General features: G+C 39.6%; 1 protein-coding gene across 1 annotated transcript in view; it reads left to right on the top strand.

Annotated features, from left to right (window-relative positions):
• ptprn2 (protein tyrosine phosphatase receptor type N2) overlaps positions 1-14,907 on the top strand; it is a 125,786-nt gene that overhangs the window by 95,977 nt on the left and 14,902 nt on the right. The window contains exons 12-15 of the mRNA XM_031292882.2: positions 1,969-2,184; positions 4,508-4,711; positions 9,855-10,002; positions 11,757-11,830. Of these exons, the coding sequence (XP_031148742.1) occupies positions 1,969-2,184; positions 4,508-4,711; positions 9,855-10,002; positions 11,757-11,830 (642 nt within the window). The remainder of the gene's footprint in view (positions 1-1,968; positions 2,185-4,507; positions 4,712-9,854; positions 10,003-11,756; positions 11,831-14,907) is intronic.

The raw sequence follows: 14,907 nt of genomic DNA, 5'->3' as shown, positions 1-14,907 counted from the left end.
AGTGGAAAATGCTTTTTTATTCATTTCAAGGTGTTGTCATAGTAAAAGTAGCCACAGCTTGTAGACGGCCACATCTTTGATTAACTCGATAAGACTTGTATTTTTCCGTCGAATAAAGAAAATATTTTAGTTAGAGGTAATAGCTTGCCGTTGTCAGGCAGATTTGAACCAATAGGTCTGTAGGGGGCACTTTGGTTTCAGAGGCAGCAGTGATGTGACATGCTGTGTCTCCAGTGCAAAATATGTTGAATAGTAAATACGTCTAATGAGGGTTTTTTAACGTGCTATATATTCAGTCTTTTATTGTGTGAATATGTGAGAGAGCATACTGGCTGAAAGGTTTGCACCCTCAACAAGTACTCTAGCAAATGAAAATTGTCTATATGTTCATTCGATCACTGAACAACACAGGCAAGTCACTGGATCGAGGCCATCCCTCCCCTACCCGTACATCAGCCTCTTCAAACCTCTCAGTTGTTGTCTAACCTCTTAATGCTAGATTAAAACTGCATGCTCGAACCACTGCAATTGCAATCAACAGCATCTCTTGTCAGGCCCAACACGATTATCGAAAAGACCTTGGCATCCGCATAACCGCTATAACATTGGCAATTATGAGCCACAAGGTCAAACCAAATTGTTACTGGTGTGAGGTGAAGTGTCTTTTTTTTGAAAATGGTATAACAAGATGTAGCCATCCTTCAGCCAGCCCATTAGACCCCTCCAGCTAAATGTCAGAGCTCTGCCATTTTTTTCTCATGTTGTAGGTTTGATTCACTTCACCCATCAATCTTTCAATATTCTATGCAGACAATTAGGAGCCTGCTGATGTATTTGTGAACTGTTATTGATATTGCCCTTTTGCAGATGTATAACTGTTGGCATTTATGCGGCTGATAAAATTTGATCAAAAACTGTGGAGCTGGCTTTTAGTGAAACCCCATGTTTTTGTGTCAGTCATAGAGGACAGTAAGGATGGTTTATGTGAAGTAAAATGTGCTGGGAGAATAGTATATTTCAGATTTTGGGGGGGTAAATGCAAAACTAACTTGGCACAATGTCTATATGTTATGCAATCAGCAAAGAAAATCTTTAACAGTAGCCACATTTTAGGTATCATTAATTATCCCTCCCAATTATTGCTCCTAATTATCGCTGTTATGCTCTCAAAATATTCTGCATCATTGGGGCATACAGGGAATTTATCATTACAGTAAATGGCCATGAGTGGACCAATTATCAACACATAGGCCAATTCCTAAACCAATGCTGATAAAAATCTCTTAGATAATATTACAGCACATTAAAAACAGGGCTGCCATAGTGAGACAAACCCTACCTTCTTGTTTGAATTAACATGCAGTGCATTTGAAAAGGCTTTTCTGTTCAACTGGTGGTGGATGTATGAAGGTCCAGTCTGGGCTGCCTGTGTCTCTCCGGTCCTGGTAGCCATTAGCTGTGCGGCTTGAGCCAGGGCCTAATCCAGCCAAACTCAGGACCAGAGGAGCTAATTAAGCACAAGCTTTTAGTATCCCAACCTCCTGTAGCTGCACAGTGCCAGCCCACCCCATGCCAGCATTAAATGGGGTTGTAAATATCTATAGTGGGGCACAGTGTGGAGACAGCACTGAACAGGAGCTGGTATTTGGGGTTGAGTGAATCTGAATGCATATTATGAGGCCAGTATTAGAGCTGTCAAATGAGTGGGGCCAGTCAGACAGTGGTGGTGGGTGGAAGGAAAGAGCGGGAGAGGAACTGGAGGTAGGTAAAGAACCCTTGTGGCGCTGTTGCATCCACATTTTTTCACGGGAAATTGAGACATGCCTTCAGCTGAAAAGTGATGCACTGCAGACTTGATATGGCGGTTGCTGTAAATCAAAAAAGACTATATCAATCAGAAAGAAGACAGAGTGGCATCCTTTACTGCTCTGACAGTGTGTTCTCTCTCTGTTTGTGTGTGTCTTCCAGAGGGGCAGCCTGACCCAGATCCCCGTGGTGAAGGAGACCAGGGTGGAGTCAGGCCAATTCCTGCTGCTCTCCGTCCTCTGCATGCTGTTCATCCTGGTGGCGCTGGCAGTGTCCACCACCTTCTTCTGCGTGCGCCAGCGCTCCCACCTCCGCATGAAGGAAAAGTTGGCCAGCCTGGGTTCTGACCCCAGTACTGATGCAACCGCAACTTATCAGGTTAGACCAGCCCCCTTGCTATGAGCCAATCAGGGGCCAGGGCACTTTCTCATTTTCTCATTGGTTTGTGAGAATGTGTTTGTTTGTGTGTACTGTATATGTTTGAATGGTTCTCTTCTAACGGCTTCCATGACGTTTTTTGGCGGGTGTGATGATAGTGATTAGCTTTTTTGATAAAATGAAAGTTTTTTTGTTATTGTGCAGTGCAATAATTGTACATCAGAAATATTTTTTTTTATGTTTATTTACATTATTTTATGGTGTTTATTTTTTGGATTTTTGACCTAATTCTCCAATATATATTCACTCCATCCAATTATTCAATGCTCACCCTTGCCTGAGAAGTGTGTGTGTGTGTGTGTGTGTGTGTGTGTGTGTGTGTGTGTGTGTGTGTGTGTGTGTGTATGTGTATGTGTATGTGTATGTGTATGTGTATGTATGTGTGTGTGTGTGTGTGTGTGTGTGTGTGTGTGTGTGTGTGAGTGAGATAGAAAGAGAGACAGGCCACCACTGTGACCTATTCCCTCTGTTCCTCTAGGGCCTTAGACAGCTTGGGCTGTATTGATTTTTAGAGTTGGGGCTCAGCTGTGCCCAGCGTGGCACTCAGAACATATTTATCTGCATGTCGCGTTAACATTTTCAATATTTAAATAGGTTTTCATAGGGCTGCTCTATCTATCCAAAGCTGGAGGTGTTACATTGTGATAAAGATGGCCACAGAGAAGCAAAGAAAACATACATAGTAAAGTATGTCCATTTTTATTTATTATATATCTGTTTTTCAATTTTTTTTATCAAGTTTTTCTTCTCTGCAAATTTAAGTTATTTATGGCACCTGTTCTTTCTCAATATATACCTTTAGGGATGGATAACTGCTCTGTCAGGCGTTCATGTGGGTGTGTTTTCAATGACAGATACAGTTGTGTTGGGAGAGACATATTGTTAGATGGCAGCACATACTGGAGACGTTTCCTCTTGGCCTGTTTTTGTTCTTATTAGTAATAGGGGAGGGAACAGGGGAAGCTGTAATCCCACTACCAGTGCTCCTCTCTGGGCTACATGTGTCTGTCCTCTGGCCCTCTCCAGTGCTAACTGCATCTCTCTGCCTGCTCCTGGGATGATTTCCCGGCTCCGGTGCTGCACGGCACTTTGCAAGAATGTTAAGAAGTAGGATGAATTATGAGGTGGACTGCCTGCTTCATGGCTCTAATCATTAAAGACTGACGGCGGGAAAGCTGATCCAAGACCAGGACTTAGAGGGGCCTGTGCTCCAGAGGGAAATATCACTATGATAGATCATGAGATAGCATGTGCTTTTACAAGGCATGTTCTCTGCTCTGCCCTGCCCTTGCTGTTATAGAGTATGCAAATGAATTCTGTGGACATGACTGGCTTTGCTTCCCAAAACATAAAGGGGGGTTACAGATTAGGAATTTTACATAGAAAAAAAGGGTGACCACACTTTATGGAGTGTGTGACTGTTACTCTGTTTGTTCATTTACACATGTATACAATTGCACAGATCTAGCAACAAAGATTTTTTCTTTAGTTTTTTTCATTTTGTATATACTAGAGTAGATATTGCCTAGTCTGAATTTTTGATGCACGGTTTCTACACTGAGGCATGATGGGAGAAAAGCTGAGTCATTGGTAGAAGTGTAATCTTGGTAGCAGTGGCCCTTTTAGCAAGTCTCAGAAACCAGGAAATATCAATCAAAGTAAAGAAAATTATACTTTATGATTTTGCAAATGCATTCCTTTTGTTTTTTTTGGTTATATACACTCACTGTGGAACTCCTATTTGATTGATGGATAGATTTTCACATTCTCCTATCTTAGCAAAAAATTATCCAAATTCTTCTTTTTAAAGAAAGTCGTTTTTGCTTCATAGCTTGACTCTGCAATATGGTGATTTTTTGCAGGATCTTACTTTAAAAACTCACTTTTTTTTAACAACTAAAAGATCCATTCTTAAACAATGAACACAGTCTCTGTGTGGCAGCCAGGTGTGACTGACTGAATTTATTCTGTAAATCGTGTAGGGTTCCTCAACCATGTATTTTTGACATAATTAGTATAAGCTCCATAATCCATGAGGATAAGCCATTAATCTACAGGCAAGTGAGGACAGATCAAGTCAGCCGAGATACAGGATGTGCATTTACAAAACTCAGCCCCTAACAGCAAGGATAAGCACATAACCTACATAAAACTATTGTTATGTGCTTGAAAAGAAGATAAATACATGAAACCTTGCAAGGACTCTGGAAAAAAATGCATTTTTGATGATCAGTGCTTCACTATTCTCTCCTGTAATCCCCAGGAGCTGTGTCGCCAGCGTATGGCAATCAGGACGTCGGAGCGTGTTGAGCGACCGGAGACCCTGCGCCACTCACGGCTCAACAGCGTCTCGTCCCAGTTTAGCGATGGCCCCGCAGCCAGCCCATCAACCCGCAGCAGCACCTCCTCCTGGTGCGAAGAGCCAGTGCCATCCAACATGGACATCTCCACTGGTCACATGATACTGGTAAGGAACGTGCTGCACATGTGGTGGGAAAAGTAGTGAGTGAGGAAGTTGGTTTAAGTGCGGTTTGTTGTCAAGCCCTCAGAGATGTTTTGTGGTTCTTAGCATGAGATTTTACAACTAAACAAACCACAGCATCATGTCTCACTGACTATGCACTTAACCTGTCAGTGTGGGTTTAGAGGAGAATGCATTAGGTTCAGGCCAGTGTACAAGATCATATATCTACATCTGTGATTCCCAACCAGGGGAACTCACACCCCAAGAGGTACTTATGTTGCCATGGGCTATGTGGATTGTGGATTTGCTAAATGAATTTAAAAATATATATAAATTTGATTTGATTGAACTAAAACACATATATCCACATATTCAGTCAGCTATAACATCTGTACACCACCTGTTGCAATTAAGAGTGCGTGAAAATAATTTAGGAAGAAAAGCTGAAACAGTTTGCTAAAGGTAATATATAAACAGTTAAGATACTTAGCTAAAAGCAATAGGAAAAAAAGGTTGAATAGTCAGTTAGACGTAATGGATATACGGTCAAAATAGCCAAAAGTAATGCATACACAGGTGCACTAGTTTGCTAAAAGCAATTGGGAAAAAAAAGGTTGAATAGTCAGCTTAAAGTGATGGATAATACTTGGCTACAAGTTATGGATAAATGGTGAAATAAAAAGCTAAAAGTAATGGATAAATGGTTGAAATAACATTAACCCTTCTGTTACTCGAAGTGGTGTAGTACAAATGCGTGTACAAAGTACTTGACTGACTGAACTGACCTAAACACTGACAGTTCAACTTTATGTAAAAATATTGTTACGATAAACTGCTTTAAACAACATCCACTTTAAAATCAATTCAAATGAACACATTAGGAACCTGACAGGTGATGTCGATGTAGGGATACTTGAGATCATCTGTAAGGGCCTTTGGTACGTCACAGATGTACAGGAATAGGCTATTGAGATGTTTCATGTGAGCATACATTATAGTGTTTGCTTTTAAAACTCCCTGTGCCTATGAATATGCTAGACCCTGTGCTGAAAACCAACACCTTGATTTATCTCTGTTTATCTGCTTGGATGTGTCTATTTTTCATCCCTCTCTCACCTCATTCCCTTCAGAACCCTGTTATCTTTTTTCCCCATCACTCGTCCTGCTGTTTGCTCCCTCTTGCTTTATCTCAGCACTGTTGTCTTAATTTTTTCCCCTCAAAATTGTTCCTTTACTGAGTCATTTTCTCTCTTTATCATTCTGTCCTGTGTCTCTCCTCTGTGTCATTTTCATCTTTTACCCCCTTCGTCTCTCTTACTGCTGCAGCAAAATAAGGCAGACATTGTTTTGCATGAGAGCAAAACAAAACTGAAATATCATTATTATCATTTGGATGTTTTAGAGATTTTTTTTTTTTTTTGGTTGAAAAAGCTTTTGGTTGCCAACGCTTCCACAAACACAATGGATTGTTTTAATTTTGCACAACTTTCGCTTCATTCATTTGAGACAAGCTTGATAAAAGAGATGGATAGATGCCTTGCAGTGTTTCCATTAATGGAGAGAGCATTCATCACACTGCATGTCTAGCATTTATATTGGGAGGCTATAATGAATGAGAGTGAATCTGAGTAATGCCTTGTATTTGTGGTAATAGATGGGTTTTGTTGCACTCGTCAAGGCTTGTTTGTGAAGCCTCTTTTGAAAACATTGACAATAGAAAAGCATTTAGCCCTGCAATAACAAAAGAGACACTGTGAATCATTTCTAGGAGCTGTTATTATTAGCCCTAGCTTTTTCAACTCGGGCATTGCAATGTAGAAAGGTAAAACACTCAGGGACCTTTACCTCTCTTTCATGCCATGATTGACAGGGAGATGTCCTATAGGGTTTCTTCTTTAAACATTCTTTAAAATTCCACCGCCATCTCACATCAAACCATGTGTGAGATTGCCTTGTTATCACTGATCTCAGACCTATATTTTTCCATCTCAGCTTTCCTCTCCTCTCATCTCCCCTCTCTCACTCTTTGGAGCTCACACCGTGTAGAGAAGGATGATGATGAATACCCGGCTTTCCAAAGCACATATGCTGGAGGTCCTTTTTTTTAGGCCCGATCTCACACGCACACACACACACACACACACACACACACACACACACACACACACACACACACACACACACACACACACACACACACACACACACAACCAATATGAACTACGATGTTGCGCCCCATCATTCTGCCCCCCTCAAGACTTAAAAAGTCTTGCATAGCGACTTCACTTCAAAAGTGAAATTGGATGCCTCTGTGTGCTGAGTCATCAGGGCATCACACCTCTGCTATCTTACATTTTCTATCTTCTCTCTTTTGCCTTTTTCAGCTGCAGTATGGTGCATGCAAATATTACCTACTTAATGATTAAAAACCTTAAACATGATTACCAGATGTAACATGGGTGCATGAGATGTGGCTGTATTTTTGTGTTTATTGCTGCAGTCCTTTCAGCACCATGGACAGCACTTTACACTCAGTAAACCTGTTTTTCCCTGACAAGCATGTGAAACAAAAAACCCTCTGTCCATCTAGCTCTCCTACTGTCCAGAAACAGGGTCAAAATGTTGATGCAGTTGTGGTTGCTGTAACGTTCCCTTTGCTTAATCACCTCTCTAAAAAAGAAAAAATCAATAATTGTGTCGCTTGAGGCTCTTTTATCATTATGATGAGTGGTTATTGTTCTATTTCTTTTAAATGATAAATTATTTGCTCAAAAGGAAAATAAAATAGCCTATGACTCATGCGACATGTTCTGCCCTCAGTGGCCTTTACTCTTACAATTTTAAATTAAGTTTATCAGCAAAAGAACAATTTGCTGTCCCATTAAACACATACAAATGTGTTCGTTTTATTTAGCTATTATTAGCTAGCACACAAAAACATATATATTAATACCGTTTTCTTCACCTCTCGCTGCTGTTTATCATATCATAAAGCTCCCTGTACAAACTGTTACCAGTATTGTTCGTTTTAATTTGACAGCGGAGCTTGACAGTGATGTGTTACCTGTTGTGTCTGGCTCCCCTGGTTGTCCCTTCATCCTGATTTCACCCAGCACCCTCTGCTGCCGAGGAGACTGCTTAGGAAGGATTAGACATTGTTTCCCTGACACCCAGGCCTCCCATCCCAACCCTCTGATTGGCAGACATAATCCCCCCATTCACTAAACCTTCGTTACCCTGTCTCTGGAATACGCCAAGGTCCACTGCCTCCCCCTAGGAACCGGAGGGCTTGATAAGGGCCTGCTGGCTGCATTGCATTAAGCTGCTAAAATATGAATTTGGAATGCAATCGATTCAGGGCATCGTTTGAATAGAATGGGAGGCAATTCAGAGTGGATTTATCAAGTACATGGAGATGTAATATTGGTAGGGGAGGTGGGATGCTGTCAGGCTGGAAAGCCGAGAGTACTTGTGCAGGGTGACAAGAGCATAGTGGTGACAGGCTCTGTCAAGTGGCCATAATGGCATGCTGTCATTTTCCTGGGAAGACAGCTCTGTGTTTGTGTAGGTGATGCACAACAGCACACATGCAAATAAATATGTGTGTTGGCTGCTATTAGAATTGACATTAACTTGATTTTTTTGTTTTTGTTTTCATAATTGGTTTTTTTGCATGCATAACATTAAAAGTTCAACCAGGGATGGATCAAAGTATAACAGCAGACATCTACAGTAATATTTCAGTAATATCCCTTTATGTCATTAATGGTTCAGATAGAACACATTGTGCTGTTGTGTGCTCTCATAATGCAGCTGCGAGAGTTGCTTTTTCCGTTCTCAGTATAATAATAATAACAATAATAATAATAATAATAAATTGAATTTATATAGCGCTTTTCACAAACTCAAAGTCGCTTTACAGGGTATAGATAATAAAGACAAACAAACAAAACAAAATGTATGGCCTTTAAGATCTTTAAGTGTCACATTTGGTACCGTATCGAACAATAAACTTTGATTTTCATTGTCTGTAGGATTTGTAATGTTCTTATAAGTCACCTAATAGCCTTTGCATGCATTCAGGAGATGTCTGAATTCATAAGCCATCAAAAGGTAATTGCCTATTATGTGTTGGACAAGCTTATTTGTGATTGTTATCTATGTAGGAATTGTATATATCCTGCAAAGACTTGGATTTCCCATTTGACAGACAGGAGTGAATATGTGGGATGTAACAATGGAGTGTCACCTCTCTGCCCAGCCTACCTATACTGCCTTGAATATGGGATAAAAACCCAGCACATCTGGGTATCACTTTCATTGTATTAGCCAGCTGATCCCTGACATCAGTTTATGAGTCTGTAATCTTCTGCCTCACACAATAGCGGACAAAACCATTTAACCCCATTGGGAGGGAAGCCATGATACAGGAGAGGAAGCAAAACACGGCGCTACGTTACAAAAAATCGTCTTGCCAGCTACAGCCTCTAAGCTCCCTAAGACACACACACACACACACACACACACACACACACACACACACACACACACAGAAACAGAGGGTCTCTGCCCTTCCCCCTTCTCTTTTTCCATCTTTGTCTCTCTAGTGAATTCAATTTTGTCTTCTCCAAGCGACGGCTTAAATGCAGACAATCTTATCAGTGGCTGTGCAAGCAGTGAGGGACGTGATTGAAACACCCCTGAAGTATTTTCTAATGCAGACCAACCTTTCAGGTGTCTTAATTGTGCATGATGTTTTCTCTCTCGGTCAAAACACAACGCAAAATGCACAAAGACAAACATTAGCAAATCTTCCCCACCTAGATCTTCTGCAGCCTCCTCCTCACCCAGTTGTTATGCTATACAGCAGCTTATAGAACAATAATGCTCCATGACACCTGATCATAGCTTTAATGTTAAGGGTTTAGTGTTTTGCTCCACTTTATTTATTGTTTGACTCATGGTGAAGAAAATACAATGCAATGCTGTGGTGAAGATAATTTGTGTCTCATTTAATTTATCCAAATTTGCTGTAAAAACAAACACAAAATGTCTTTTTACAGCCACATTTTAAGATAAATTCAGTTTGCATGGTTCTGGCTTGGTGTTTGAAATGGGGGCTAAGGTGGTGTTTGTTTTCCTCTAGTCATACATGGAGGACCACTTGAAGAACAAGAACCGTCTGGAGCGTGAGTGGGAGGCCCTGTGCTCCTACCAGGCAGAGCCCGGTGCCTGCAGTGTCGGGCAGGGTGAGCAGAGCTCCAAGAAGAACCGCTCAGACGCCGTGGTTGTATGTGAGTCCATTCAGAAGTCCATCCAATTTTTTGTTTTGTTTTTTGCTGTGAGAATGTCCCTACCATGTACAAGCAGCTCCATCCTTGTTGATGTGTTCAAAGAACTACATAAAACCATTTGAGAAAACAAGGCAAAACTACACTGTAAAAATATGTTTCCAAACACATAATCAGTCTTAGTATTGTTTTTTTATTTTATATTTTGAAACCCAGTAAAGTTCTGTCATTGTGGTAAGAAATGCGTTCTAACTATGTAACTATTATATAACTATTATCATTCATATTATTAACTATTAACTATTACCATTAACTATATTATTAACGTTTGTTATATAATTATTAGTATGTGGGGGTTACAGATTACATTAGAAAAATACCTGTTTTGGACTAGAACATTGACGGCATGGGAACCAGGATTCTAGTATATCAGTAAGAGAGTTTAAAGTTTAGTAAAAAATACTCTATACTGGGGCTAGCTAGCTCAATAAAGTCCATCTGTCTATGTATCCATTTATATACCCTAAAATACATTAACAATGTGGGGTCTCTATTCTATGAGGACACTTTTGCAGGAGACATGTAGTTTTAGCCTCAGTATTTTAGCATGATATTTTGTAGCCATACAGTATTTGAGATTCCATTACAAGTTTCTCATTTTTAGTCAGCTGGAAACATTTAAAAGTCTGCCTGAGACTGAGTTTTCAACCAATCACGGAATTTTAGCATTAGTAGCCTATTAGCTTACTCGAGCTAGCTACAGCTGATAAAATCAGCTAATGAAAGTTCAAAATCAACGGTTGTTGGCTAGAAATGAGAAATGTTTGTTTACTTCTGTATGAAATGTAGACCGCAAATTTTGAGTGGTAAATCTGCCGGCATTATTATTGTAACTGCATTATTATTGTAACTGCATTGAGAATGGAAAGCTTTACAGGCGTAGCAACAGTACTAGGGAGGCGAGGCTTAGCAAACAGTCAATTGCTTTATCTTTTTTTAGTCACAACCTTTTTTCCTCAAAATTTCCTCAATCAGCTCTTTATACATCCATGAATCAGCCTTTTCCTATGAATAATGGGGATCTACAAGAACATAGCATTTTCTGCCAAAGGTCTCACCAAAGGGGGGCATGGCAGGACCTCGATACTGTGGCTCCACTGCCCAATCACTATTGCGCAGACTCTGGCTCCAAGATTTCAAGATGGTGGTGCACAAATCTGGGCTATTTTTGCTTTACTTTTGTACAGTTGGAGGAAGTGGAAGATCTTTTTTACAGTCCACATACAGAGTTTTTGACTCTTAAACTCATATTAATTATCATAAATAATGCCTAAAGATTTCTGCTTATTCAGTCAAGAACTTGAGAAAAACATTTGAGGCCAAGTTTTCAGGGGCATTCATTTAAAGCAGATGTGTTTAGGAGGACTACCGAGGTGGATTTAAGTTCACTGGAAACATATTATCTGAATCTTTTAACAGTTTCACTTGTTTAGGAAAAAGAGGATTTTAAGGCTTACAGCTTACAGACTTCTTAAGATATTTTATTATTATTTCACTTGGAACATTCCTTACTGAAGGTGAAGCAATTCAGGACTTCAGAACAGTGTGTGTGTATGATGAAAGTCTGGTGAAATTGCAGTCCCTGCAGCCTTTTTTACTTACATATTTTTCTGTTGCTACTCAATATGATGTTGTTATTGTGTGGGGATGAAAAACAGTGGATACGTATGTTGATGAATTACACTTCTTTATTACAGATGATCATTCCAGGATCACCTTGAAAGCGGAGAATAACCATGGCAACTCAGATTACATCAATGCAAGTCCCATAGTGAGTATTGCTTATACATTATATGTTGTGGATAATGTCTGTGTCTCCAAGGCCTTTTTTGGTACCAGAAGTACCTGTTGTGGTTGGATTTTACTTCAAGATAAAAGAAGTTTCAAAGGACTTCATCGATCCAAGTGCATTGATCTTTTTTAAAACTTTGTTCTTCATGTTGAGAGCCTCAGTGGATTCGGTGTGTCTTGTTGAATCACACTGCGACTTTCACTGCTTTCAAAATGGCCGCTCCCTGAAGATACCCCTTTTTTCAAGAATTATACATTATTTTTGACTAAATAAATGTCCCCCCCACACACACACAAATCCAGAAATAACTCAGTGTTGGAGAGGTCTAAGGTTTTTTTCCCCCAAAACATTGCCAGTCATGATTTCCCCTGAGGCTGCTGAAAAGGGATTCCATCAAAGGGAACAGGAATCTATGCATTTCAAATACAGTGCCAAAACTTTCAGAGGAGATAGATGAGGGGGGCACACACACAGCTGAACTAAAAGCCTATTACTCTTCAGAAACAAACATGTATTCCTCCATGTTTTCTAATGGCATATTCATAGAGTTTTTTTTAGCTTATTTAACATTGCCACATTTGCCTTCTTACAGAATATTGTAATAAAGTTAATCAATCAGGGAAAGAAGTTGGCTAAAAATCAGATTGCTGGATCAGAAAAATGCTATAAAGTTAACTCATCCAAGACTGTTTTGGTGCAGTTGAAAAAGAAAAGAATCTCAAAAGACAAACGGATGTTGAAGATGGGTGAAGTAATGGCGGATGCAGTGGTGTGTGGATAAAAGGACAGTAATTACACCACAAAAGGGACCCCTGGCTGAGCCCAGCAAAACTGTGATAATTATGTCTGTCAATGCAGCTTCTTCCTCCTCATTAGCTTCAGGGGCAGTGGCCTACGAGTAAATAATCTGTCGCTTCTTTCTGGGAATCAGGGGTCAGAGAGGCAAAGGAAAGGAGTGATCTGAGCTCCCTGCAAAGCAGAGGGTGACATGCACAAAGGAAAAGGCTGATTATAATAATAATATTAATAATGATTAATGCTTGACCACAAATGATGCAAGCACTCCCAGATGTACGGCATCATTAGCAGGAGGAATGTTTAGAAGGAATGTGCAGTGACACAAAATGTGGTCAAAACCTGGTTGTCTTTGTCTTGTCTGTCTGTTTTCACAAAGTCAAACGCTGTGCGGTTTCTTTTCCATTTCACCACCTGTTCTCCATGCTTTTGTTTTCAAACTTTCTGGGATGAGCTCGAGCTGGCATTTAGCTTTTCGTGCTCTCTATCTTACATAAACGCAGAATCAAAGCGCTGCAGCAAGGTGTTGAAAGTTGAAACGTTTCTCCAGGAACAGATATTTGTGCGAGCTATTTCAGTGCAAGCTATTTTACTTCAAACCAAAGAGCACTTCTTTGCTTTTTCGTTGTAGTCTATCTTCTTCCCACAATGGCAATGGGAGGACAGCTGAAATGCAGGACAGCTCTTTCATGTTTGCGCTTTAGTATTCATGCAGGGAAGTCAACACACAGCTACAGCATGTCTGTGTCCTTGAGATTGGCTAAACGGAGTGGCAGCACTAGCATTCGGCACCACCTTTCATTTCGGTGGGGGAGATTCTTTTTTTTTTTTTTTTTTTTTTTTTTTTTACAAATCCATGAGAGGAATTTTAACCAGGAAGCATGAAAAGAAAATTGAACATTACGAACATTATACCTAATTGAAGTATAATAATTGGTAATGAACATAATGTTTCCTGCATTTATGTGTCCTTTTGTGAAATTTATTCTATAGAAAGGCAGACAAATTTTCACATTTCTTTCAGCCCTTATGTAAGTGTATTTAAAGAACATTGTAAGTCATTCATGTTTCACTTCTGCCCTCTCTAATACCCACAGTAAAAAATAACATCCTGCCTGACATCTCATAGACACTTGATTCAAATACTGTGTCTATAAATCATAAAAAACATAGATATGATCAAATCTGTACCTGATCAAATCTGAATCTACACCATTTCAAAATTTCACTGTCAAATGCTCAAAAAAATCTCCACAATAAAACAATTTACAGTACAGTACTCCTGAACACTTTAAGAACACCAACAATAGTCTGAGAGCCCAACTTGTAATTAAATCCAGCGTGGAAGAAGATTAAAAAGATAAAACAATTTGACATTTTTAATCCACCATAATGAAATAAAATGACATTACAAACAGACATAAAGACATGAACAGACACAATTTTGGGCTAAAGTTGTATGTTCAGTTTTATCAGCTGTTGCATTAAGAATCAATCCTGTTGTTGAGGTTATTGAACATGAGGAGAGAAAAATCATTATGGTAATATTAAAGCCATGAAGTCCGTGAGCTTGACAAATCAGTCAAAGAGACATTAAATGGGAAACTAGATGACTAGACTTTTGAGCTCATGTTTCAGTGTCCTTGACAAGTTGTTCTTCAGCAAAAAAAAACAACATTAAAAAGCAATTGAGTACGACCCTGTGGCTTACTTATTACATTTTGCTCATATAAGACTATCCTTGGTAGGTCTACTCTAAATAATATTAAATGTATCCCTATACTTACAAAAATGCAGCACTGTTTGGGTGTGTCATCTATCATTATAATGCCAACTATACATCAAAAATGCATTGATATATACCCATTCATTTATTTTCCTGCAAAATATGTCAACATCTTTCCACTGATGCATCTCGCACTCGAGGGTGTGCATAACAATTCCATTCAATATAAATGTGATCATTGATTTTGGGGGGCGAGCCAGCCAACACCTACTCAATCAAGTCTCAATCACATCCCTCAAATCAAGTCCCCCATGTCATATGTCCCACCTGAACACTCATCTCCCTCACATCAACAGCCTGCAGGCTTTAAAGTCCCACCACTCTATCATGTTTCATGCAGAAACACGTCAAAGCAAGACAGAAATTGAGCCATTTCTTGATGTCTTTCGTATGATGACATTGTAGAGAAGCCTGTACATGACTTAACTAAATCAGAAGTAAAAACATTCCTGAATGATGACATAATAAAGTAATT

This window comes from Sander lucioperca, chromosome 23, assembly GCF_008315115.2.
Source record: "Sander lucioperca isolate FBNREF2018 chromosome 23, SLUC_FBN_1.2, whole genome shotgun sequence".
NCBI lineage: Eukaryota > Metazoa > Chordata > Actinopteri > Perciformes > Percidae > Sander > Sander lucioperca.
The sequence above is the reverse complement of the archived record's forward strand: the minus strand, read 5'-3'. Positions and strand labels throughout refer to the sequence as shown.